General features: G+C 41.3%; 1 protein-coding gene across 5 annotated transcripts in view; it reads left to right on the top strand.

Annotated features, from left to right (window-relative positions):
- The window catches only part of STX18 (syntaxin 18), a 123,519-nt gene that overhangs the window by 73,807 nt on the left and 21,832 nt on the right, over positions 1-27,880 (top strand). For 3 of the 5 annotated variants that reach the window (XM_025384597.1, XM_025384596.1, XM_025384593.1), the window contains exons 3-7: positions 5,163-5,278; positions 7,154-7,231; positions 7,397-7,463; positions 23,789-23,904; positions 27,456-27,544. In XM_025384597.1, the coding sequence (XP_025240382.1) occupies positions 5,170-5,278; positions 7,154-7,231; positions 7,397-7,463; positions 23,789-23,904; positions 27,456-27,544 (459 nt within the window). In that variant the 5' untranslated portion in view covers positions 5,163-5,169. Of the gene's footprint in view, positions 1-2,681; positions 2,749-5,162; positions 5,279-7,153; positions 7,232-7,396; positions 7,464-8,721; positions 8,775-23,788; positions 23,905-27,455; positions 27,545-27,880 lie in introns of those variants that run through there. The other 2 variants (XM_025384595.1, XM_025384598.1) reach the window with 2 other exon arrangements.

A 27,880-nucleotide genomic window follows, 5' to 3' on the forward strand; every position in this document is an offset into this window, starting at 1 on the left:
ATGAACTTAAGGCAGAAATCAAGAAGTTCTTTGAAACTAATGTGAACAGGTAGCTTTTGAGGAATTTAGCCTTGTCAGAGAAAGTATCCTTGAAGAAGTGACATTTGAGAAGAGCTCTGAAGGAGTAGAGTTACCTAGGTAAAGCAAGAAGGAAGGAAGGGAATTCAAATGCAAAGGGGTTAGCACATGCGTACACCCTGTGGACAGCGTCTGCCCTATTGTGAAACATGCAGAGATGAAAAAGATAGTTTCTCACGCACTAAATATTTAGCGAGCAGATGAAGGAATGATGCAAGTCATCAAAAATGCCATTCGGAAAGAAAGAGAAAAGAAACATTCTAACCAACACTTCTAAAACAATTTCTGGAATAGACTCCAGCTCTCCACAGGCAGTGGCAGCACGGGTGTCTTGTCTCTGTCTCTTCCCCTAGCTCCATTTGCACTGGCTTTAGGATGGCATTTTACCGTAGGACTCATCTTCAAATGTGTTATGTAAATTAATGAAAAAGTTGGATTTGACAGATAAGGTAACATCATTAGGAGCATCTTTTTAGGATTTCATCTTTATGAAACAAGGAGTGGTTGTATTTCAGAAGCCTTCCTGTCACAAAGATAGAGAATATAAAATAAATCCTGCTTTTTTTTAACTTTGTCAATATACGCAAAAATGGAAATATGTCCTATAAATTCTCCAACAGAGAAAAATAATTATACCCCAGTTGAATTTTAAATAATCCTTGATGCTTTGTCTGCTTACACTTAACATACATAGGCAATTTTATGCTTTTTAAATGCATTTCATTTGCATTATTTTGGAATATACTAAACTAATTATATAAGTATTCTGATGCATAGTACCAAGAAAACCTTATTTTTAAGTTCTCAGTTAAAATAGTTGGTTAACACTAGATCGTAGTGTCATTTTTATTTCTAAAGGTGTGTATGTGTATCAAATACTAATTTGATAGGCTGTGAAAATGGAAGCTACAGGGATTTTGTAAAATGTTACAAAACTTGTATAAAGCTCTCAATTTGTAGCTTCTTTCTTTAGTATCTGACAACTTAGGCTGACGAAGTGGTTGTAAATATCTTTTATAGAAATCCCTTTTTAACTTCCCTTTTCCTTGAAAAGACATCCAGCAAAGTAAATGCTTTGAGTGCTGGTTCGATTCACACCACTCCTTACGAACCATATGAATCTGTGAAACTCAGTGTCTTTCTCCAGTACCAGAGGTCAGCAAATACAGCCACAGGCCAAATCTACATTTTTAAATATACATTTAAATGTAGTTACATATTTTAATGTTGGGAAAAATAGTCACGATATTTTATCACATGTGAACATTATATGAAATTCAAATTTCAGTGTCCATAATAAAGTTTTAGTGGCACACAGCCACATTCATTTGTCTACATATTGTCTAGGGCTGCTTTTATGCTACAACAGCAGAGTTGAGTAGCTATGATGGGCTACAAGGCCCACAAAGTCTAACATGTTTACTCTCTGGCGCTTTTCAGAAAAGTTTTGCAAAGCCGGTAGTGGGAGGGATAATCACTCAGGTAGCAGTGGAGAGGTTCAAAGCAGACAGTATGATTGAAATGCAATGTGAAAAGAACAACACAGTGGCATCCAGGTGTTCTTCTGGAACTTTGTAGTTGTTTTAAGCTTTCAATGTAATAGTGATGTTAAGGCAGTTATTATACTCAAACAGCAAAAGGAGGCTCCTGCACACTGTTTTTCGGTGTTCCCAGACTACCGCAGCATGGACTCTCGTCTCAGTACAGTAAAGAGGGCCTAAGCCTTCCCCTTTCCCAGCTACAAGGGCAGCAAATGCTAGGACTGAGGATCAGGTTCCCTGGGGGCCAGTGCCAGCTCTGCCACTTACAGGCAGATAACTTCAGGAGATTGAACTGTTGTCCCCGAGGCAGTCTTCATCTTGTTAGGTCCATCGCCTCATTCTAGAAACTCAGTCTTTTTTTTTAAAGGTGGTTTTGCAGTGTTGCCCAGGTTAGCTTCAAAATCCTGAGCTCACGTGATCCTCAGCCTCCTGAGTAGTTGGGACTGTAGGCATATGACATGGTGCTTAGCTAGAAACTCAGTCTTTTACTCATTTTCCCAAAGCCAGTTGTTCATTGCCAACTCATGCATACTGAATTCTACTCCACCCCCTGTTTTGGTCCCTGTGAAAGAGCATGGGCTTTGGGGTCAGTCACACCTAAGTTCCAATCCCGATCCTGCCATGTATTTATCATGTGAATGACTATAACTCACCTTTGTGCTAGTTTTCTTTTTTATAAAATGTGGATAATGTTCTTGTGAGGATTAAATTAGATGGGTATGAGAGTTCCTGACACACAGAAGTCTCTTGGTGAATGATAATTGAATTGGAACCCCATTTGACCTATGATGCGGTTCCTGGGGGTTGAAGGGTATTGGTTATTGAACAAGACAAAACCCACCTCTGTTTTCTGCCAGAGAGTTGGGAGGAGGCAGAAAGAAAGAAAGAAACAGAGGCAGGAGTCAGATCAACACAGTGGAGACCCTTTATCATTGGTAAAATCTAGGTCGGTAGACAAAGCTTAGGTTTGCAGGCGGGTGGCCTTGCTGATACTCTGCTCCTGAATTAGACACTCACTCAGCCATTAGTGCCACTGAGCAGTCGCAGCCCCTGGAGCACAGACAGCAGGGACAGGCCCCTTTGCAACATAGGAGAGAGAGGAACAGAGCAGAACCTCTGCTGTCTCTAAGTAGGCAAAAGAGAGGAGAGAAAGCTGTGAGGAGTAATGCACACCCCATGCTTTCTGCCGGGGGGCCAGAGGGAGGAGGCTCTGGGAGGAAGCAAGGTGTCATTCGGGGAAGTTGGTTCCCACAGAAACATGAGGATTAGGGAATAAGCAATCCCCCCGGTAGCCCAGGTTCTGTCCAGATGAAGAAAGGCCACCCTTATTATCTCTCATCAAGTTCTCCCTCCCGAAGGTAGTAGACAGCTTAAAGCCTTTCTTTTTCACTCTTCTGCCCTCCCAATGCAATGTGCAGGCCTTGGCCTGCTCCTAGGAACATTTTATGTGGAGTATGATCATGGAATTGAAAGAATATGTGTAGAAATATTGCCTTCAGACCTATGAGGCTTTGTTAGTTTGACACAATTAGGAAGCTGTAATTTTTTCCAGAATGTAGAACTCAGACTTTATTGACCCATTTAATTTTTTTTAATAATGACATTTTACTAGAGCAGAACAGCATGTAACCTAGATAGCCTCTGGCTAGATCTCTGAGTGATTTTAATTAAAAATAATGTCTCCACTTCTGGTAGATGGACCTTTTCCACAATACCCTGGCAACAAAACAATCTGGGAGAAAAAACTTTCTTGGTTTCTGTTGTTCTTACTAATAGAATAACCATACTGTCAATTTTCAGTTTAGAAGGTTAATGTATATATATAATGTTTCCTAAAGGAACATTACCTTTTAATTGAATAATCAGTTTTATCAAATTAACCTTTAGACCTTTTCAATTTCACTGAGTTGAGTTTCCATTAAATCAAAATATAGAGTAGGAGGATGTTAATCTAATGTTCTTGGAACTAGTCATTTCTAGGTCTCTTCTGTCTGCAGGGTACATATTCACTAAGTTGGTACCTTTCTGATTCATTTGTCCCTGACCCCGTTAGCCTCTATTTCCGATGAGAAGGTTCCTAGTAGGGATGAACCTGAGGCTTTGGCCCCTCTGCTTGTTACTCTGGCTCCTCCCCAGAGGGGAGCCATTCATCTGGGATTGGGGGTGGGCTGGGGTTGGGGAGAGGGGATTGAGCTTGCTGGCTTGGCGCTTTTGTCTCACTGTTGGGTCTTCCCTTGGACGGAGTTCATTTTCTCATGGTTACCATCCCAAGCCTAAGTGACTAACAGAACAAGATCCTAAGGAGCATTGGAATAAGGAACTAATTCCATGTCACTCTCCAAGTTCCATGGAGAGAGGATCGTCTATTCCCTAGGAGGCTGGAGGCTATGGGGTTTCCTTTTCAACTCTCCCTCAGAAAATGTGGAAGTGGGGTGGGGGTCGTGGGGCAGGGGTGACTCCAAGGGAGGAGGGGATGCTTATCAGGTGATTGGGAGTGAGGACTCTGTGCTCATCTCACCCCTTTCTTTTTTAGAAGGGCCTGTCCTCAGGATGGATGTATTCCCTGTTTGTTTGTGCCTGAAGTTTCCTAGAGAAGGCTTTGGGACAGCGATGCCTACCCGTCTTGAGGTGGGGGAAAAAATTGGTTCAGGAGGAACTTACTAGACAGCACAATCGTAGCTGTGTATCAAGCACATTCTCCAACTCATTCATTTGTTCAGTTCATTCAAAAGTATTTGATTACTGATTTATTAATTGATCAGCCTACTAAAAATGCTAGGCATTGCTCTTGATGATGGGGATACAGCAGTGAACAAACAGAAGTCCTTGCCTTTGTGGAACTTACATTTTTACAAGGGGGAGAGACAGGCAAGAAAAGAAATGATTACGTAAAATATATGGAATGTTAGAGTGGGATAAGTATCTTTGTGGGGAAGGAAGAAGGGAAGTGGGATAGAAGATGTCAGGGAAGGGACAGTTTGTAAAGAAGGATTAGGGAAGGCCTCATTCAGAGGGCAACATAGAGTAAACACCTAAAAGAAGTAAGGGATCCATTGATGCAGCTATCTGAGGAAAGAACATTCCAGAGGAGGAGACAACCAACACATGGAAAGGTCCTGAGGTGGGAGTGTGCCTGAAATGTTTCGGGAACACCCTCCACCCTCTGATTCGGTCATTGTGTGGTGTGAGACCCCTCAGTAGCTGCCCCATTGCTCTCAAAGCAGAGCCTACATTCTTCATAGCCCAGCTTATGCTGCAGCCCTCACTCCACGCTCCTTCTCTCTCTCCCTTTCCCCATCTGGCTTACGTCAGTTGGGTCTATTCCGGTGGGTTTTCTACCACACACTCTTCATATGTGTTAATTCTACTATCTATCTATCTAGATGGTTCTCTCACCTTTTCACCTGGCCTGTTCCTTCTCACCCTTCAAGTCTCAGCTTAAATGTCACTTGATGAGGGAGGCCTTTTCTTCTCTTCCCATCCCACTCAGACTATATTATGTTATCATTTGCTGCTGCCCTTTCCTTTGCTGTCTTTTTTTAGCCATACCATGTCTGAATACGGGAGGATGACAGACACAGAACGAGACCAGATAGACCAGGATGCCCAGATATTCATGAGGACCTGTTCAGAAGCAATTCAACAACTACGAACAGAAGGTAAAGTGCTCTGAAAGATTCAAACGGGCAACCATGAATATAGCAGGTAGTTAAACAGAATTCATATGGTGTGGCCGGTTAAAATTCTCTCTTCTTATGTTGATTTAGGTTTCAGAACATTAAAATCTTTTCTTTCTTATCAGTGTTTTAACCAAAGCTGTTAAAAGTACTGAAAAGGCTGCATCTTTCAAGTTAAACCAATGGGAGCAGGGAGATGGAAAGGACCTCTCCAAACAGAACCAAAACTTTACCTAGGGGCCAGGGACAGTGAAGACAAATTGTGTGTGTGTGTGCGCGCGCACGCGTGCACGCCACGTGCGCGTCTGTTCTGTGTGGCAAATTGTATGTGTGTGGGTGTGTATGTGTGTATGCTTATGTGTGCCTCTGTTCTGTGTGGCATTTAGTGGGATAGGGGTTGACAGCAGCCCGGGGTACTTAAGCTCTCTACTTGTAATATTCAAGTAAACTTTCCTATCAAACCTTCAAGGTTAGGAAGGCTCTGGATCCAGGACTGCCTAGGTGGTACCCCAACTCCACCGGTCCGAGTCATATAGCCCTCTGCAAGTCACTTAATCTCCCTGGGCCTTGTTTTTTGTCTATGAAATGCAGACAATTAGGGGATGTATCTCTAGAGTTGTTATGAGAATTAAGTTAAATTCTTACAGCATGCTTAGAACCATATCTGGCACTAGGGTGCTTATTATCTTACTTTCATTGATGTTTAATTCTCACTGAGACAATGAGATGGCTTCCCAAGTCACGCCTCTTTCTTGATTCTTTTTTAATTTGCTTAGGCATATACAGAGTACATTAAATAGTAAGTAGAGTTCAAAGCTGCCAGATGCTGTTGTGCTCACAACACAGACTTCTGTTTGGGAGGTTTTTATTAGAATGCTGATGGACCACTTGGAGACTCTGATGGAAGCAATAGGCATTCTTGCCAGAAAAATGTATATACACAAAATTCTATATGCAATTTCACAGAGCTCCTGAGTCCCCCACATGAATCTTGGGTTAGGCAGCCCTATAGTAAAGACAGAAATCATACCCTCTACCCTTAAGGGCATATATATTCATTGAGAGACCTAAAAAATACACAGGAATATTAACAACACCTACATTTACATGTGAAACCATCTAACCTTGGGCTATTTATTGCCTCTGAACCTTAATTTCTTCATGTGTGAAATGAGAAAACTCGGAATTGCTATTTTAGTTACTAGCAGTACATATGTAAAGTGCTAGCAGAGCACCTGCACACAGTAGGCAGTCAATCTCTCAGTCAGTGGTCACTGTCTTACCAAAACCAGTGGCACAGACTTTAGGTCTGGTAAGGCCTTTTAGCACATTTCTGTGTGGTGGATCCCAGGAGAAAGGCATCTGTGTGGCTAGGAGTCATAGAAGGTTTCCTGGAGACGGAAAGTTTGACTCATTGTCTAAGGGACCCTCAGAATGTGAGTGGCCTGGGGGAGAGGATGGGGCACCAAAGGCTGAAAAGCAGCACAGGGTCAGGCAGGGAGGAGTGTGTGATTTCAATTATTTAAACATGTTCCCTGAAGGTCAGCTTGAGCATTGGATGCTGTTAACACAGATGGGGGTCAGCATTCAAGAAGTGGCTGCATCAAATACTATCCTTAAGTGTTCTGATAAACCATAAATTATTTGACTATAGTTTTTCTACAGGTTTAATCTTTCACTCTTGTGAAGCCTAATAAATCTTACTCTTCTAAAAATGTAGTGTCTTGACACAAGACTTGTTTTATAGCTGTGTTTTAAAAAATACTCTCAATAAAGAAAGTGTTGTGAGGAAGCTGATGAATTGCTCTTTAGGATAATTGAATGCGAAGACCTGAACATTGTCCTTTTCTGTTACAGCTCACAAGGAGATACATTCCCAGCAAGTGAAGGAACACAGGACTGCTGTTTTGGATTTCATTGAAGATTACTTAAAAAGTATTTCATTTTCTTTTAAAGGTCAAATGTGGCATTTCACAATAGATGTGATGCAGAATTTAGCTTTGCTAGCTGAAGACTGTAGTGTCTCATTATATTTAATGATGCCTTTGCCTGAGAAGCTGTTTTAAGCAGTCTTTCTTCTGGTATTTTCCCCTGCAACAGGAGTCTGTAAACTTTACTCAGAACAGAGAGCCATCCGAGTTAAAAGAGTGGTGGATAAGAAAAGATTGTAAGTATTGCTTTCATTGGTGTTTCTTAATAATAGTACTACTAATAATAGCAGTTAAAGTTTGTAGAGCACTTACCCTATGCAACTTACCATATTTGAACTTCTTCACAAAATGCCATAGCTAGTGCTATGGGGCACTCAGTGTGTGCCAGGCACCATGCTAGTCACTTTATTAGCCCACAACAAACCCTCATGAGGCAGGTACTGATTCCTCCCTCATTTTACAAATGAGGAAATTGAGGCTCAGGAGGCTTGGCCACTCACCCAAGGTCTCACAGTCCCACAGGCTGCGTAGCTGGGGTTTCAGCCCAAGCAGGCTGTTGGTCCAAAATCTGTGCTCTTGCCCATTTTGTCTCTTAATAAACTGATGAGGCTGGCACATTTTGAGCCATTTTACCTCAATCTCTTTGACCTGGGAGAGGAATGTAGATTTCTCCTTCACTATCCCAAGTGGACTTAACAGGTACCCAAGTAAAGGAAGAAGAGATTTTTGCTGCTACCTTAGTTCCTGTTTCTCAGCAGAGGCCTCGACTAAAATACACATTAAAATTGGTCAGATGGGAATTGTTCTCATTTAGACAGCAAAGTATAGCCTTGTCTCCTGCCACATCGTTAGCTGCCCTGTGCCAATTACTTTGTGCAAAAGACCTTGAGGGAAATAATGATGTGACCCTTCACAGTGTAGTTCATTCAACGCCCTCCTTCTTGTCCTTTCCTCGTCTTTAGGCACAAGGCATCTGACTAAAATGTACGTGTGATTTTATCACTCCCTTGCTTCCGTGTCTTACAAAGGCTAAACAGCATGGCATTCAAGGTCTGGGATGCCTGGACTACAGCCACAGTAACTCACCACAGTAGTCTGACAACTCCTGAGCTTGTCTATGCTCTGTCCAGCGAAATGAGACCACTGATTAAATGGCAATGTCAGATTGCTATAAATGTTTCTTGATGCTTACTCTTCACTTTTGTACTTACCTTGTAGCAGACTAGTAACAGACAGTCCATGGTCTGGTTCTGTTCCATGGACCACACTTGGAGTAGCGCTGGGTTAGAAAGTCACCTAGTATGTAGTATATGTCCAGTAAATTGAGTGAGTGACTGAGTAGTGGTAAAGGTGGCGTCACTGAGGTAGTGTGAAACATCTCCTGCTTTTGGGGTTCACGGTACCTGTGCCTGAGTGGATACGTTTGTCTGAAAGCTAGTTTTAAAATTATAGTACCATGATATTATATATCAAAAGGATCTTCTTTCTACCCAGAGCCTTTGTTGGAGGCATAAAAGAAGTACAGGCATACCTCGGAGATATCACAGGTGTGGTTCCAGACAGCAACAAAGTGAATATCACAATAAAGCAAGTCACAGAAACATTTTGGTTTCCTAGTGCATATAAAAGCTTTGTTTATACTATAAAGTGTGCAATAGCATTATGTCTAAAAAAGTCATGTGCATACCTTAATCAGAACATACTTTATTGCTGAAAATGCTAATGTTTGTCTGAGCCTTAGGTGAGTTGTAATCTTTTTGCTGGTAGAAGGCCTTGCCTTAGTGTTGATGTCTACTGACTGATTTAGGGTGGGGATTGCTGAAGGTTGGGGTGGTTGTAGCAGTTTTTAAAATAAGACAACAATGAAGTTCGCTGCATCAACTGATTCTTCCTTTCACGAAAGATTTCTCTATTGTGTGCAGTGCTGTTTGATAGCATTTTACCCATAGCAGAACTTCTTCAACATTGGGGTCAGTCCTCTCAAACCCTGTTGCCACTTTGTCAACCAAGTTTATTCAATATTCTAAGCCCTTCCTTGTTATTTCAACAGTGTTCACAGTCTCTTCACCAAGAGCAGATTCCATCTCAAGAAACCACTTTCTTGGTTCATCCATAATAAGCAGCTCCTCATCCATTCAAGTGTGATCGTGAGATTGCAGCAGGCTCCATTTCCAATCTTAGTTCTCTGGCTATTTCCACCACATCTGCAGTGACTTCCTCCATTGAAGTCTTGAACCCCTCAAAATTATTCATGAGTGTTGGAACCCACTTCTTCCAAACTCCTGTTAAAGTTGATATTTTGACCTCCCCCCATGAATCACGAATGTTCTTAATGGCGTCTAAGATGGTGAATCCTTTTCAGAAGGTTTTCAATTTACTTTACCCAGATCTGCCAGAGGAATCACTATCTGTAGCAACTGTAGCCTTGTGAAATGTGAGGTTTTTTTGTTTATTTTGAGTTAGGGTCTCACTCTGCCACCCAGGCTGGAGTGCAGTGGCAGTCATGGCTTACTGCAGCCTTGAACTCCTGGGCTCAAGCAGTCCTCCCACCTTAGCCTCTCGAGTAGCTGGAACTACAGGCATGTGCCACCATGCCCAAGATTTTTGGAATGGTAAGTGAGCATTGGCTTCAGCTTAAAATCATCTGCTGCATTAGCCCTTAACAAGCAAGTCAGCCTATTCTTTGAAGCACTGAAGCCAGCCATTGACTTCTCCTCTGTAGCTATGGAAGTCCTAAATGGGATCTACCTCCAATAGAAGGCTGTTTTATGTAAATTGAAAGTCTGTTGTTTAGTATAGCCACTTTGATCAATTATCTTAGTTAGATCTTCTGGATAACTTATTGCGGCTTTTGTGTCAGCACTTGCTATTTTACCTTGCACTTTTACATTATGGAATTGACTTTTTTTAAATGTCACGAACCAACCTCTGCTAGCTTTCAACTTTTCTTATGCAGCTTCCTCACCTTTCTTAGCCTTCACAGAATCAAAGAGAGTTAGTTAGGGCCTTGCGCTGAATTAGACTTTGGCTTAAGGGAATGTTGTGACTGATTTGATCTCTCCAGACCACTCACACTTTCTCCCATCAGCAATAAGGCTGTTTTGCTTTCTTATCATTTGGATATTCACTGGAGTAGTGCTTTAATTTCCTTTAGTAACTTTTCCTTTGCATTCACAGCTTGACTGACTGTTTGGCACAAGAGGTCTAACTTTTAGCCTGTCTCGGCTTTTGACCCGCCTTCTTCCTAAGATTCATAATTTCTAGCTTTTGACTTCAAGTGAGTGACATGCAACTCTTCTTTCACTTGAACACTTAGAGGCCATTGCTGGCTTATTCATTGGCCTGGATTATGTCCCCAGGGAATAGGAAGGCCCGAGGAGAGGCAGAGAGTTGGGAACAACTGGGCCGGGAAGCACTCAGAGCACACACAACACTTAAGAAGTATGCCATCTTATGTGAACGAGCTTTGGGCACTCCAAAACAGTTACAAAAGTCACATCAGAGATTACTGATCACAGATCATAGAAATATAATAATAATGAAAAAGTTTGAAGTATTTTGAGAATTACCAAAATGTGACACAGAGACACAAAGTGAGTACATGTTGTTGGAAACATGGCGTCAGTAGATTTGCTCCATGCAGTGTTGCCACAAACCCTCCATTTGTAAAAACAAATGAAAAATGCAGTATCTGCAGAGTGCAGTGAAGCAAGGCATACTGAAGCAAGGTACGGCTGTATAAGAGCCACACTGAAATCGGAAAATTACTTTTGTCTAATGACTGTAGCAGGCTGTATTTAAGGTTTGCAAAAACCTCCCACATATTTTCTTGTCTCAAAAGTGAAAAATCTGTCCCTCTTCCTCTCTTCTATCTCTTTGTGGTTCTTTTTAAATTTTAAATAGAACCCTGAGGGTTTTCTAATAAGGGACCTGGAAACAGATGCTGGCCAGGTAGAAATTGTTTGATTGCAGTTCTGAAATGTTCAGCCTTCAGTTAGAGAAATCAGTTTAAATAAATCATGGGGCATAAACCGATCTTTCTGATGGCTTTTTGAAAATTGCTTTCTTTCCCCCAAATTGGCTTCAACTAGTTAATGTGTAATTTCCCTGAGGACTTTAGTAGACATTCTGTATATAATTAGAATGTGTTTTTATCGCTTAAAAAAAAGAAAGGCACTCAACTTTGAGTCTGCTGCACTGTAGTCTTTGATTCATTTTAAATTGGAAACTCGTACATTAGCATCCTCTGGACACAAAGGATGACAGACATTAAAGGAGTCCTTTATTTAAAAGTCGGTGAAGCCCTTTGACTTCTTGAAGAAGTCAGTCCTGAAGCCATGCAGTGAGGCAGGGGTAAGGTGGGCATCTGCAGTGGTGGGGAGCAGCAGTTTTCCAGGGCAGGGTGCCTGACCCAAGCAGGGAGAAGGTGGCTTAGCATGGGCAGTTATAGCCTAAGTCAGGAGAGGGACTGATCCGTGCTGGAGAGGAATGGAGGGGGGTATTAGAGGCGGGTGGTTACATTTAGGAGAATAGATGAAATAATAAATAAAGGAGGCGGCTGGGTGTGGTGGCTCACGCCTGTAATCCCAGCATTCTGGGAGGCCGAGGCAGTTGGATTGCTTGAGGCCAGGAGTTCGGGACCAGACTGGGCAATATGGTAAAACCCCATCTCTACTAAAAGAAAAATTAGCATGACCTGTAGTCCCAGCCACTTGGGAGACTGAGGCACCAGAATCACTTGATTCAGGAGGTGCAGGTGGCAGTGAGCTGATATTGAGCCACTGTACTCCAGCCTGAGCAACAGAGCGAGACACTGTCTCTAAATAAATAAAGGAGGATATTGAAAGCTAGGTTTCTCACTATAGGAGAAGTGAAAGGGGAAAAGCCCTGTCTGTGGTCTTGGGTGGAAATGAAAGATACTGGCACGAATTCACAGTTTTCAATTTCCAAAGATCAATACAGAAGTACCTGTGGTTGTAAATGTGTGTATATGTACACATTTATACACATGTATGAAAATGCATGCATGTATTTTCTTGCTCTGGCCACTGAGAAGGCCTGGAAACAGTGACACTGTAATAGCAATAAGCATAGTTAGCACTCAGATCTTGTCTTCTGAATACCAATTTCACCTTCAGGGAGCCAGGCCTCTTAGAGAAATGGCTGATTCTTAAACTGGAGCAGGGAACATATAAAATAAACCTGGAACAAGGAAGGGCTCAGAACGTTAGGACGTGTCTAAAGGACACAGCCATCAATTTGAAGCGGCGTCTACTGGCCAAATCAGAGATAACTTAAGCATAAAAATAAATGACAGTAGCACCTTATAACCCATTCAATGAGATAGGACATTATGAATCCATCTAAATAGGAGTAAGTAAATGAATAAGTTGAAAGATTGAAATTGATACATAGTGTGAAAGCACTCCTCCCCCTGGTACTTACTAATTACAGAGCAGAAGAGAATAACTTGACAGCGGGGAAACCTGGCAGTCATCACCTTCATCAAGTGGGCAAAGTAAAACACACAACCTAATAGGATGCAGCGAGAAGAAAGCATCACTTTTGTGATTTCTGCCAAAGAAGCAAGACTTGAATCCAACCGCGAGGAAACATCAAACTCAAATTCAGAGATCCTTACAGAATAAGTGACACATGATTGTGTGTTGAGGTCATGAAACTCAAGGAGACCGAAGAGCTGTTCCAAACAAAGGAGACTGAAGAGAAGTACTAGTTAGGAGCAATGTGTGATGCTCTTGTTATAAAGAATATTATTGAGATAACCAGTCAAAATAGAGTTGGGGGCTGCACACAGTGGCTCACACCTATAATCCCAGCACTTTGGGAGGCCAAGGTGGGAGGATTGCTTGAGGCCAGGAGTTTAAGACCAACCTGGGCAACATAGTGAGACCCTATCTCTACAAAAAATTTAAAAATTAGCTGGATGTGGTGACATGCACCTATAGTCCCAGCTTCTCAGGAGGCAGAGGTGGGAGGATCACCTAAGCCCAAGAGTTCAAGGCTGCAGTGACCTATGATCACAACACTACACTCTAGCCTGGGCAACAGAGTGAGACCTTATCTTAAAAAAAAAAAAAAAAAAAAAATGGGGTCCAAGGGAGAAATGGAAGTAATGTAATAATATTTTTCATAAGGTACTTTTTTTTGGTCTACTACTTTTTTAGTGTGGTCTACTACTTTTTTAGCATTTGCAACAACTTTAGTAGTAGATATTGTTGGAAGGATATTGGAAGCCAGGTTTCTCACTCAGAAGAATGAAAGGGATAAAGCCAGAATGAACCCTGTGGTGTTGGGTTGGAATGAAAGATACTGAAAGCCATTTTACAGTTAAGAAAACCAAGGCCGGCCGGGTGCGGTGGCTCAAGCCTGTAATCCCAGCACTTTGGGAGGCTGAGACGGGCGGATCACGAGGTCAGGAGATCGAGACCATCCTGGCTAACACGGTGGAACCCCGTCTCTACTAAAAAAATACAAAAAACTAGACGGGCGAGGTGGCGGGCGCCTGTAGTCCCAGCTACTTGGGAGGCTGAGGCAGGAGAATGACGTAAACCTGGGAGGTGGAGCTTGCAGTGAGCTGAGACCTGGCCACTGCACTCCAGCCTGGGCGACAGAGCGAGACTCCATGTCAAAAAAAAGAAAAAAAAGAAAACCAAGGCCTAGAGGTTAGGTGGTAAACCAGAGGAGCACCTACTGTGTGCCAGGCTTCATGCCAGGCACTTTCTCATGAGTGATCCCATTTAATCTTCGAAATAAGTCTTTGAGAAAGGTGGTATTTTCTCCGTTTTGCAGATGAAGAAAACTTGGACAAAGAGAATAAAATTGGCTGGGTGTGGTGGCTCATGCCTATAATCCCAGAACTTTGGGAGGCCGAGGCAGGTGGAGCACTTAAGATCAGGAGTTTGAGACCAGCCTGATCAACATGGTGAAACGCCGTCTCCACTAAAAATACAAAAATTAGCTGGGTATAGTGGTGCATGCCTGTAATTCCAGCTACTCGGGAGGTTGAGGCACAAGAATCGTTTGAGCCTGGAAGGTAGAGGTTGTGGTGAGTTGAGAACGTGCCACTGCACTCCAGCCTGGGTGATGGAGTGAGACTCTGTCAAAAAAAAAAAAAGGATAAAATAAAACCCATCTAAGACCACATTAAAAATAGTGGCATTCTAGAATTTAAGCCCTTTGTTTTCTCCAAATCCCATTGTAAATGTGTCTTTTTCAAGGCAGCCAGTCAACCAGTGGTTTAAGGACTCTCACCTCTAGACTGTCATGGGATTTGTGGAATTGCTGTAGTAATCTGACAGCCAGGACAGCCTTGGAGGGCATCAGGTCAGTCTACTGTGCAATGTGACCAAGGAGAAAGCCCCCCACCACTCAACCAAAGGTGGTAGCCTTTGGTCACCATCCCAGACCACTCCCCTGCTGCTCTGTCAAGGCTCCTTCCCCTCCATAGTAATAGCCAGAAGATCAGTAGCTACTTGGGCCAGCACTGAAGACCCTACCGAGTCCCTTGTACAGATTTTACCAGTGTACTCTTTTCTCTGAATTATTTGCATTATTTATGGGTTGTTTCAGCAGTTTTCTTCTGTTCCTCCATTGGTCTGCATCTTGTCAGAGGAAAAAAATGTATATTCCTTTAAGACTTCACAAAAAAATTGTCTTATTAAACCATTCTGCCTTTTGTTATTTCACAGTAATAATAGCAGCAGCAGCAGTAGTGTAATCGTTGTAGTAATAGCTAATTTTTGAGCTCTTATTATGTGATGTAGACTGTGCTGAGTAAGCACATACAAACCAGTAACTCTAACAAGAAAGATAGTCAGAGCCCCATTTTATAGGTGGGAAAACAGGCTAAGAAATTTTGTTTGTCGTTTAGTAACTGGAAAAAAATCTGAAACTTCTGGCAGATGAGTATCTTGTCAAGCTAGTTTAAAAATTTGCTCATGTGTCACGTTGCTCAATTCCTACATCCCACAAACTAATATTTGAGGTAAAATATTAAGTCACAGATGCTAAATTTAATAAGCATATATATATACCTAGTGTCAAACATGGAGCAAATCCTCAGTTTATCTTTAAATAGGTTTCTCTTTTAAGTTATGTTTTTAGCTGGCTTTGTTTCCTTTGCTTAACACATTTTTTTTTGAGACTTACCCTGGCTGTGTTCTTCTTCATTGCTGAACGGTACTGCATTGCATCAAAGTACCTCCACTGGCTTATCCATCCTGTTGGTGGACATTTAAGTGTTCCCATTTTTTTGGCTATAATGCATAAGGCTGCTGTAAACATTCTTTTACAGGCCTTTGTGTGGACCTATCTTTTCATTTCTTTTGGGTAAACAACCTAAAAGTGGGTTGTCATAGTAGAGACTTAGTAAGAAACTGTCTTGAGTTTTCCAAAGTGATAGCACCATTTGACACACTGTCCAGCAATGTGTGAAAGTTACAGTTCCTCCACATGGCACGATTGGCGTTGGCCATTTTTTCTAGCCATTCTACTGGATGTGGAGTGGTATTTTATTGTGGGTTTAGTTTGCATTTCCTCACTGACTAATATTGTTAATCACCTTTTCATGTGTTGATTGACCATTCATTTTCTTCCTGGGAAGTATCTGTTGAAGTTTTTTACTCATTTCTGTATTGGAGAATTGTTTGGCTGTTGATTTGTATAGGAGTTCTTTGTATATTCTGCATACACGTCCTTAGATACATGCTGCAAATATTTGTTCCTATTCTATGGTTTATTTGTTTTCTTAATGGTGTCTTTTGGTGAGCAGAAATGTTTAATTTTGAGGAAGTTGAATTTCATTAATTTTTAGTTTGTCTACCCCAAGGTCACAAAGATATTCTTTTATGTTTTCTTCTAGAAGCTTTATGATTCTGGGTGGTATGTTTATTTAGGTCTATCATCTGTCTCAGACCAACTTTTTGATAGAATGAGATGGGGTTGAGGTTTATTTTATTCTATATAAACATCTGGGTGGGATTAAGGTTTATTTTATTGTATATAAATATTTATTATATCAATGTTTGTTTAAAACACTTTCTTTTTCTCACTGAATTGACCTGGCATCATCATCAAAAGTCAGGTGACCGAAACATGTATATGTCTGCTTCTGGACTCTATTCAGTATCATTGGTCTGATTGTCCTTATTCTACTGCCACACTGTCTTGATTACTGTGGTTTTATCATAAGTCTTGGAATCAGCTAGTTGTAAATCCTTCAGATTTCTAATTTTTCAGTACTTTTTTTGCTATTTTAGATTTTTGTGTATTTTCATATCAACTTTGGAATCACCTTTTCAATTTCTTCAGAAAATCTGCCAGGATGTTTATAGGGATTATGTTGAATCTATAGATCAATCTGGGGAGAATGGGCATCTTAACATCTATCCACAAACATAGTATATCTTTGCATTTATTTCTGTCTTTGACTTTATTTTTAAATTTCTTTTTCTCAGCAATATTTTGTTATTTTCAGTGTAGACATCTTGCTCATCTTTTGTTAGATTTATTCCTGGATTTTTTAATTCTCTTGTAAATGATACCATTTTGTTAATGTTATTTTCCAGTTTCTCATTGCTAGTATATAGAAATACATTTTTTGTATATTGATCTATGTACAACTATGAGTAATTCACATGCAGTTCTAGTAGCTTTTTTTGTAAATTCTTGTTGTTGTTGTTGTTGTTGTTGTTGAGACAGAGTTTCGTTCTTGTTGCCCAGGCTGGAGTGCAGTGGCTCCATCTTGGCTCACTGCAACCTCTGCCTCCTGGGTTCAAGCAATTCTCCTGCCTCAGCCTTCTGAGTAGCTGGGATTACAGGCACCCGCCACCATGCCCAGATAATTTTTGTATTTTAGTAGAGACGAGATTTTACCTCGTTGGCCAGGTTGTTCTTGATCTCCTGACCTCACCTCAGGTGATCCACCTGCCTCAGCCTCCTAAAGTGCTGGGATTACAGGCGTGAGCCACCACACTCGGCCTTTTTTTGTAAATTCTATCAATTTTCTACATACATAATCATACCATATATGAATAACAGTAGTTTTGCTTTTTAATCTTTATGCCTTTTATTTCTTGTTCCTTTCTTGTTTTATTGCACTGGCTAGGGCCTGGACCTCTGGTACCATATTGAATAGAAGTGTTTAGGATGGACATCTTTTCCTTGCTCTTGATTAAGGGACAAGGATTTAATACTTCACCATTAAGTATGAAGTGTTGGGATTACAGGCATGAGCCACTGCACCCAGTGCACCCATGTTTGTTTGTTGTTTTTTTTTTTTTTTCACATTTGTGGTTCATTTTTTTATGTGTATATCACAGAAGTAGTATTATGTAGCTGTTCTTTATCAGGTTAAGGAAATTTCCTTTCTTATTGAGGGATTGCCTACAAGAATTCACAGAACTCAGAAATGCTATTATACTCACAGTTACAGTATATTATAGTGAAAGAATACAGATTAAAATCACCAAAGCTAAAGGGAACATAGGACAAAGTCCAGGAGAGACCAGGTACAAGCTTCTAGCTGTCCTCTCCTAGTGGAATAGTGTAGACGCACTTAATTCTCCCAATATGTGACTCCCAATACCTGTGTCACCATGTACTGTCAATCAGGGAAGCTAACCTGAGCCTTGGTGTTCAGGGTCTTCACTGGGGGTCAGTGATGTAGATGTGAAGTGCTAGCATAGCAGGCCATAGTTAACTCAGTCGCCATCCCCTCCAGAGGTCAAATTGATTGTCATGTCAGACCCCTGTTAACTTCAGTGGGGATGGCACTTGGTTCAGAGAGGCTGAAGAAGAGACCCCAAGCCAACAAACAGAACGGAGTTTATTTGGGGGAGCTTATTTATAGAGCAGTCCAGTGGCAGTGGGCTGCACAGGAGAACCACTACTGCTTGTAAAAAGAATGTAGTTTATATAGCACCTTCACTTAGCCATCCTCCCACCAAGCAACCTCCACATGGCAGCCCTCATTTCTTCAATTGCCGTCAAGTGTGTCTGCGTGCACTGATACAGTGGCCCAGGCCCCCAGTCATAAATCACACTGTTAGCATAAACTATCTGGAATGTCCCCAGGTATACAGATACTGTCATCAGACAAGATATTCTAGGAGCTTAGAGGTTATCTCCCAGGAGCCAAGCAAGGGCCAGTTTTTTCCTTGGAATGTGCAGAATTTGAACACCACAAACCTGCTGAGTCATCCCTTTATTGCATACCTTATTTTCCTAGTTTGCTGAAAGTTTTTATCATCAGGGTATCTTGACTTTTTCAAATGCTTTTTCTACATCTAATGCAATGATCATGTAGGCTTTTTTCTTTTTTTGTTAAGGGGATATATTACATTGATCGATTTTCAAATGTTAAGCCAACTTTGTATTCCTGGGTTAAACCCCATTTGGTCATGATACATTATTGTCTTTATATATTGCTAAAATCAGTTTGCTTGTATTAAGGATGCTTTTATGTTCATGAAGATATGTATCTAATTTTCTTGTAATATCTTCATAGGTTTCTGAATGTGGGTAATACTGGCCTCATAAAATGATTTTGTAATTGTTTTCTCTTCCTCTGTTGTTCACATCTACCAGGTCCTTACCTTGTTCCTCATCCTAGGGAAAACACTTAGGCTTTTATCATAAAGTATGATGCTCACTGTAGATTTTGTACATGTTTATCAGATAAGGAAGATCCCTTCTGTACATGCTTTTTCCCATCTTGTTTGATTGCTCTAGAGCACTATATAAAGGTATACATTCTGTTTTACAGCTCCATAGTACTGCAGAGTGTCTTCCACCAGTTCCATGTTGATGGACATGTGGATTTTTCCTAGGCCTTCGCCATATTAAAATTGAATTACAAAGTTGCTATAATCAATAACCTTTTCATATTATCATTATATCTTTGGGATAGAGTCCCGTAAGTGGGATTGCTGGATTAGAGATTAAATACATGTTAATTTGCAGGGTATTACCAAGGTCCCCTCCATAGGAGTCACACTGTTTGGCACGCTCACCATCAATACACAGAAGTGCCCTGCTTGACAGCCTGACCCACCCATTATGTCTTCACATTTGGGTGTTTTCACCAGTCCCAGTAGGCAAGAAATAATGACGCAGTGTAGTTGTTGATATGCATCATCTTATGAGGAAGATTGAGCATTTTTCATGTGTTTAAAAGCCATTTACATTTGTGTGAACTTTCTTGCCTAGTTTACTGTAGAGCTGTTGGTCTTTTTCTCTTTTTACTTTACCTATGGTGGGTTTGTTTTTTTTTTAAATAAACTTGTTATTTTAAGAGCAGTTTTTAGGTTCATAGCAAAATTGAGCAAAAAGTACCAAGAGTTCCCATATACCCCCTTCACTGTCCCCCCACCCACCAGTACACTAATAGCCTTCACCACCAATAGCCTTCGCCACTGTCAACATCCCCCACCACTCATGGTGCTTTGTTTTGTTTTGTTTTGTTTTGAGATGGACTCTCCCTCTGTCGCCCAGGCTGGAGTGCAGTGGGTGATCTCGGCTCATTGCAAACCTCCACCTCCCAGGTATAAGCAATTCTCCCACCTCAGCCTGCTGAGTAGCTGGGACTACAGGTGTGTGCCACCACGCCTGGCTAATTTTTGTATTTTTAGTAGAGACAGGCTTTCACCATATTGGCCAGGCTGGCCTCAGACCTCAAGTGATCCGCCCTCCTCGGCCTCCCAAAGTGCTGACATTACAGGGGTGAGCCACCACACTTGGTTCACCCATTTTTTTTTTCACATGTGTGGTTCATTTTTTTATGTGTATATCTCTGATGCATTTGGAATTTACCTTGGTGTGCAGTGTAGGCAAAGGGAAAACATTTTTTCTTTCATATAACTACCAATTATCCCAGTGCAACTTATTAAACCATATCATGTATTAAATACACATATGCAATTGAGTCCGGTTTTGAATTTTATATCCTATTCATTGGTCTGTCAATCTTTTCATGCCCTAATACCACACTTGGTTTTTTAGGGTTTTCTTGGCTATTATTCCCTCCCCTTCCTAATCTTCATGATATTTTCATTATCAATCTTTTCAAACATATGGCAGAATTGAATTTTGCTGTGAACGCCCATATACCTATACCCTAGATTGAGCATTTACATTTTATTATACATGCTGCTTTTACCTGCCTATCATTCTATATTCATTTAGCCTCTTTTTAAAATAGATTTCAGAGTAAACTTCTAACAGTGCCCTTCCCCTTAAATACTTTAGTATGCATATCATTAACTAGAGTTCAATATTTGTTTACACTTTTTCTGACCATTCTTGCTTATTTCCAGATGAATTTCATAGTTGATTTGTCCAGCTTCAGGATGGGACCTGGTGATTTTTTTTTTAATTGAGATCACATTACACTTATAAATTAACTTAGGGAGAACTAACATCTTTATATTTCTTTTTCTATCAAGAATGATGTGTCCTTTCTTTCCTTTGTGTCTTTCATAAGTCTTTTTTGGTTTTTTACATATGGGCTTTGGGCTTAAGTTTATTCTAAAGTTTTTGTTGATGTTGTTAGTTTTCTTTCTTTTGTTTTGTTTTGGCTATTGCAAGTAGAATCATCTCTTTCATTGTATCTTCCAACTGTAAATGAGGTACATTATGATGAACATTTAAGTCATTTTGTTATTGTTGTTATAAGCAGTGCTGTGGTGAATATCCTTATAACTTTATCTTTGTGCATATTTTGATACTTAGAATAGCAGATTGTATTTTCCAAAGAAAGCTGCCCCCAAATATATCCCATACCACATGCTCTTCTTAAAAAGTGATGTTATCACTGCTCCATTGAGAAAGCAAATTGGAGTCTGAGTTTCTTCCCCTAGAACCCTAGTGGACCATCGCGAATGCGTTGGGCAGTAGAATATGGCTAGGATCATGATTTCTGACTTCTAAGGCAAGGTTATGAAAGGCATTGAAGCTTCCACCAAAGTCTTTGAGACTGCCAGCCCTGCAGGCAGCCAGCTGCCATGCACCAGTAACACACTCATGCAGCTCCATGAAGAAGAAATGAGGCTCCCAGCAAGCACCAACTTGCTAGCCATGTGTGTGACCTCCTTGGAAGTGAACCCTCCAGCCCTGGTCAACCCTTCAGATGACTGCAGCCCTAGTTGCCTTCTAACTGTACCCTCCTGAGACACGCAGAGCCAGAACCACCCAGCCAAGGTGTTCCCAAATTCCTGACCCCAGAAACACTGATCAGTAATAAATCTCACTGTTTCAAGGCACTAAGTTTTATGACTCAGCTGTAGTAACCTGAACAATTAAAAAGATTGATAACACAGTTACTTTTGAAAAATTTTTTTGTTAAATTTTGTAGAGGAGCATTTCCTAAATCATCTTTTTTGAAAACTACTCTCAAAAAACTCTATGAAGAGAGTCTCTGCAATCAGGGTTATTTGCAAAAGCCATCCTTTTTGGAAATTTAGAATGTATTTGAGCATATTAAAGGCTCTGAAAACTTATATAGTGAAACACCTGTCTAGGTTTGACTCAACTTTCTCAGACTGATTTGACCACAGAAGTCCTTTCCCACAGCCCAGGATGGGTAGAATATACCCCACATGGAGCAGTTGTTATAAGCATGGGCGTCAGAGCTAGGTTCCCTGAGGTCATGTCCCAGCCCAGCCATTTGCTTACTGTGACCTGGGCAAGTTTCCTAACTTCCTCTACGCCTCAGTTTCCTTTGTTAAAAGGTTGTTAATGCTAGTACCTACCTAATGGGGATATTCGAAATTAAATAAATTTATCCATATATATTGCTTAGAAAAAATGTCCACTATATAAGCCATTAACAAATGTTAGTTGGCATTAGTAATATCACCCTAATATGCATTTACATTGTTCCTTTAATTACAGTCTCTCTGCCTAACAATATGGAATTTATCCTAGATCTTTTTAGCACTCTGACTATAATTTTATAGTGTTTATGTAGATTCTAGCAAAGCTATTACAAAGTCTGTTGTTTCATAACCAAAATTTTTTCTCTTATTAATCATTTACTTGTATTTATAATGCATTCATTCATTCAACATATATTTATGAAACTGAATACCAGGCACTAATCCAGAATCTGGGATCTAGGAGCAAGGCTGACAACCAACAGATAAATAAACAGATTATAGACTGTGATAACTGCTATGGAGAAACCAGGTGCAGAGGAGTGGGAGGCAGCCTTTCCTTGATAGAAGAGTCAGAGGTGGCCTCTCTGAGTACGTGAAACTGAGCCAAGCCCTGTAGGCGGGAAGGAAGATGATGTCCTAGGAGATGATGTCCTGGGAAGAGCCTGTGGGGAAGAAGCAGGGGAATGCCAAGTGCAGAGGACTCAGTCCTGAAGCGAGTCTGTGCCTTCGAGTGGGTATTTAAGGACTTGTGCTTTCAGAGTTCACTTATATTAAGATGTGACTTAGAATATGTACACGTGTGGGTATAGGTATATATGTGTGTGTGTAAGTATATATGTTGGGGGGTATGTGTGTGTATATATATATGGGTAGGGGATATATATGCATGTGTTTGTGTGTGTGTGTGTATGTGGGGGTATATGTGTGTGTACATGTGGGAGTATATATCAGTGTGTGTGCATATGCATATGTGTGTGTAGGTGTATGTGTGTGTGGAAGGGTATATGTGGGGGGTATATATGCATATGTGTACATATATGGTGTGTATGTGTGTGTAGGGGGTATATATGTGAGTGGGGGTATATATATGTAGTATATGTATGTGGGTGTGTATACATGGTGTGTGTATATGTGTGTGTGTATATATGTGTGTGTACGTGGGTGAGTATATATGAATATGTGTATGTGGTATGTGTGTATATGTGGGGGATATACATGCATGTAAGTTTGTAGAGGATATGTGTGTATGTAGGGGGTATATATGTGTGTGGGGGTATATATATGTGGTATATATATTGTGTGTATACATGTGTGGGTATGTGTGTGGTGGTATATGTGTGTGGGTATATATGTGGGAGGGTATATATATGTGTGTGGGTATATACATGTGGTATATATATGTGTGTGGTGTGTGTATGTGTGGGTATACATATGTTGGGGGTATATATGTGTGGGGTATATATACATATGAATATATGTATAATATGTATTATATATTATAATTAATAACATATTCAGCAATCTTTTTGCATTAGTGTCTATTACTGGGTGAGCATCAATCCAGCTTCCTGGGTTTGTTGAGTGTGGTGTCAGTCTATGGAGCATATTCAGCACATACCAACCGTAGCCTGCCCCTGCATGCTGGTCACTGTGCCATGGCTGCAAATGCAGAGGGCGTGCACAATCTCTACCCTGCAGGCAACAATGCCAGTGTTAAGTGCCCCAGTGGAGGTGTGTCCGGATAGCCACTGGGCCCAGAAGCAGTGACTGCTCCCCAGTACGGGGGCACAGGACAAAATTGCAGGGTCACATGTGACTTTTTCTGTTGTCAAAAAGGAATCCTGTTATGGAAATAAAATACCTGACTGCTAATTATGTATTTTTAGATCTAAGCTGGAACCAGAACCAAATACAAAGACAAGAGAATCCACATCTTCTGAGAAAGTTTCACAGAGCCCTTCAAAAGACTCTGAAGAAAACCCTGCCACTGAAGAACATCCAGGTATGAATTGAGATGAATATCTTGCCTTGCATTTCTTCCTTTTGACATGTTGGCAAGAGTACACCACAGGAACGAAGTAGCACAGTCTCAGACATGTTTTGGTGTTTGTATTTGCATAAAGCAAAGGAAGCAGGAGGTGGCAGCCTTTGTGTCTATCACAGTTGATCTTCGTGACTGCCACGGAGGCAGGAGGTGCTTTCACCCAGTCACCTGGGAGCTGGCGGGGTGCAGGAGAAAGGGCCTGCTATAGAGGGGTGAGGCCGGGATCTGTCTGCCTCAGGAGTCCTGTGTGCCAGCCTCAGGAGAGGCAGCATTGCCTCCCTGGCAGCCGTGCCCTGCATGTCAGCTCTGAGCTTACAGGCCTGCGCCCAGGTAGAGTGTGCAACCTCAGCGGCCTTTCACAGCCAGTCAAACCAACAGGACAAAATGCAAATCTGTATTGATGTGCTGCCTGTCACCACAGATACTAGACGGCCCAAGGCTTAGAACAGTTCCTGATGCACAGGAGAGGCAGAAGAAATACAGGGTCTCCATGAAGTCCGAAAATGTGGGGGCACATACACAATGTGGTCATGGATGTCTGCGATCTGTGTGTCTGGCTGGCACCCCCACATACGGATGCCTGCATAGTTTGCTATATCCGAGAGACAGAGTGGAACAGGGTTCTTTGCGTGAATCACAGGGTGATGGCGTGCTGGAGCCAGGAGAGACCTGGGAGTCCCCTGTGGCATCCTTCTCCATAGTCTCATGGCAGTTCTTATTAACTCTTGTCTTCCAGATGCTAGGCACAGTTCTGGACATGTCACAGAAATTACAGGTTGAGTATCTCTTATCTGAGATGCTTGGGACCAGAAGTGTTTTGGATTTGGAGTTTTTTCAAATTTTTGCATATTTTGCATTATACTTACTGGTTGAGCATCTCTAATCTGAAAACCAAAATCTGGAAAGCTCCAATGAGTATTTCGTTTGGGTGTCACAATGGAGCTCAGGAAGTTTCAGGGATGTGATTCCTGCCCTCAAGGAGCTCACAGTTGATGGGAAAGATAATGCTCTAGCCCCTGGGAGAAAGTAAGTAGCACCTCAAGAGAGGGCAGAGGGCCAGGGAGACTTCCAAGAGGAGGCGGCACTAAGAAGTGAGTCTGGGCCAGGCGCGGTGTTTCACACGTGTAATCCCAGCACTTTGGGAGGCCAAGGTGGGTGGATCACCTGAGGTCGGAATTCAAGACCAGCCTGACCAACATGGAGAAACCCCATCTCTACTAAAAATACAAAATTAGCTGAGTGTGATGGCACATGCCTGTAATCCCAGCTACTCGGGAGGCTGAGGCAGGAGAATCACTTGAGCCCAAGAGGCGGAAGTTGTGGTGAGCCAAGATCAAGCCATTGCACTCCAGCCTAGGCAACAAGAGCGGAATTCCATCTCAAAAAAAAAAAAAAAAAAAGTGAGTCTGGACCTGAAAAAAAAAAAAAAAATGAAAGCTTAGAAAGTTCTAGACAGAGGCAGCAGCATGAGCAAATGCTCAGAGGCCAGAAAGCCTGGAGCTTGGGTGGAATGTAGTCAGTAAAGAAGACCCCTGGGGATCAGTGAAGCCCGTCAGTGGGAGGAGAGGCGGGAGTAAGCTTGGAAGAGCGGGTGGAGCCTTGAATGCCAGACTAGGGAGTCTGGACTTGCCTCTGTGGCACCAGGGTGCACGGGTGGCCTGCGCAGAGGACTGGCTTGGTGGGTGCTGTGCTTCAAGCTGATCCTTATGGCAGCCTGTCAAGAAGGCTTCTGATGGCCACAAATGAGCATGCTGTAGAGTGTGAGTTCTGCTAAGAGAACTTTCCCATTCTAGCTCAGAGTTAATTTATGCTTAGTTCAGATATGAACAAGGTTTCTGTTTCTAATTTTGGTGTTTTTATCCTTAAAAAAGAAATCAACAACAGTAAAAGCTTGAAATGGATACCATAATGAGGACAAGTAGGAGACAGCTCATAAGGTGGGGGTGGGGGGTAGATGAAAGTACAAATGTTCCTACCCAAAGAATGTCATCTCAGGAAAATACCAGATCATTTCTAAAGATACTTTTAGCCAACCTTTTACAAACATGTTTTTCTATAATGACACTTCTGGTAAAAACAGCCATTTTTCTAAAAGCCTGCATGCACTAAGTTGTGGATGACATGGAGACTTTTTTTGTAAAGATATATTTCTAATAAATAACCTTAACTTTCAGTCATGGCCTGCCTAGTCAGCTTTCTCTACCCTGTTGCTATCATCATGTTCTCTTCCCCTATTCAAAGATCTGGACTTGTCACCATCTCATGGGGCTGAGGTCGACTACAGGAAATTTACTGAGATTGAGGAAAAAGGGAAAAGAAGCAGTATTTGCCTTTGAGTACTTGGAAGCTCACTGATAAGCCCAGAGACACCACTGAGACACACAGACACAAAGTGATTTCATTAAAGTCTCCCCCGAGGATCCATCCCTGCCATCCCTCTCCCCTCCGCTCCCAACCCCACCCCATTGATGAACTGCACAGACCTCTTACTGTCATCCTGGGCAGCAGCAGTCCTTTCTAGGGGCCTGTGGTATTGACATGCTTCATGGAGGATACATCATGTTTTGTTGATCATAATGAAAAAGTTCTCCAGATTAAAATGTCCCTACGCTCCCATTCAGCAGTTCCATGCCCAGGTGTCTGTCCTAGAGAGTCACTCCAGCATGTGTACAAAGCACAGACTGGGACACAGTACCATTATTACCCCAGTGAACAGTCTGAAACCACTGAGGTCTGTCAGTGTAGTTATGGCTAAAGACTAGTGTATCCTCACGATGGAATATCATGCAGCAACTTAAAAGAACAAGGTAGATCTACTTGGACGATCTCCAAGATGTATCAATAAATCATACAAAGCAAGTTTTAGAACAGTATGTTACCATTGATATCTGTGTGAAAAGCAAGCAACCATACACACAAAACTGTGTATTACTTGAATTTCATAGGTAGGCAGGGACTCATATCTTTGGATGTGAATATGTTTAGATAAAATCTATGACGCTACATCAAAGCAGTAACTTCTGGGAGAGGAATAGGATTGGGGAACGGTATATCACTTCCTGTATATATATATATGTGTGTGTGTGTGTGTGTGTGTATATATATACATGTATATGCATACGTATTTTTTACTTTAAAAATATGTCTTACAGTCTTTACAAGTAGAGAGGCGTATTTGTGTCCTGAAGTAAAACATACTTTAAGACTCATTCTGAAGAATGTCCATTTAGTTTGCAGCCATTGCTGACATTGGTGCAATATTGAAACCGTGCGTAGGTCCCCTCCCCACCACACGCACACATGCATGTGCCTGCACAAAGACAATTTACAGCCTAAATGTTGTGAAAGAATCATGTCTGCAGTTCCTGAATATTAGCCCAGAGATCATGAAATATATGGACAAAGCTGTAAGATTCTGCTCCATCTCATGTTTGTGTTATGATTACATCCTAAGCCAGCCTATTCTAAAATGAATATTTGGTCTTCTATTTTCAATTTTTTTTGAACAGAAAAGATTTTGGCTGAAACACAACCTGAATTGGGAACCTGGGGAGATGGCAAAGGTGAAGATGAGTTATCCCCAGAAGAAATACAAATGGTAATACTATTCTCTGCCTAATCATTTATTTTTAACTGGTTTTCATGAGACTGTTTCATTGAGAAACTCATCCTCAATGCCCTTGCCCTGATTTTTATACTGAGTTTTAAAAATTATAAATGTGTATCTTATATACACTTTCCCATTTGAGTTCCTGATTCTTAGTGTGCCTTTCATATGCTTTAAATTTGCAGTAGCATAATTAGAGAATAAATTTTTCCTTGGAAGAATTTTACTAATAATAGATGTCTTTTCAACAACAGTAAAATAGTCGTCTAGACTAAATAGGTCTTTTTTTTTTTTTTTTTTTTTTTTTTTTTTTTTTTTTTTTTTTTT

This window comes from Theropithecus gelada, chromosome 5 (genome assembly GCF_003255815.1).
Source record: "Theropithecus gelada isolate Dixy chromosome 5, Tgel_1.0, whole genome shotgun sequence".
NCBI classification, from domain to species: Eukaryota; Metazoa; Chordata; class Mammalia; order Primates; family Cercopithecidae; genus Theropithecus; species Theropithecus gelada.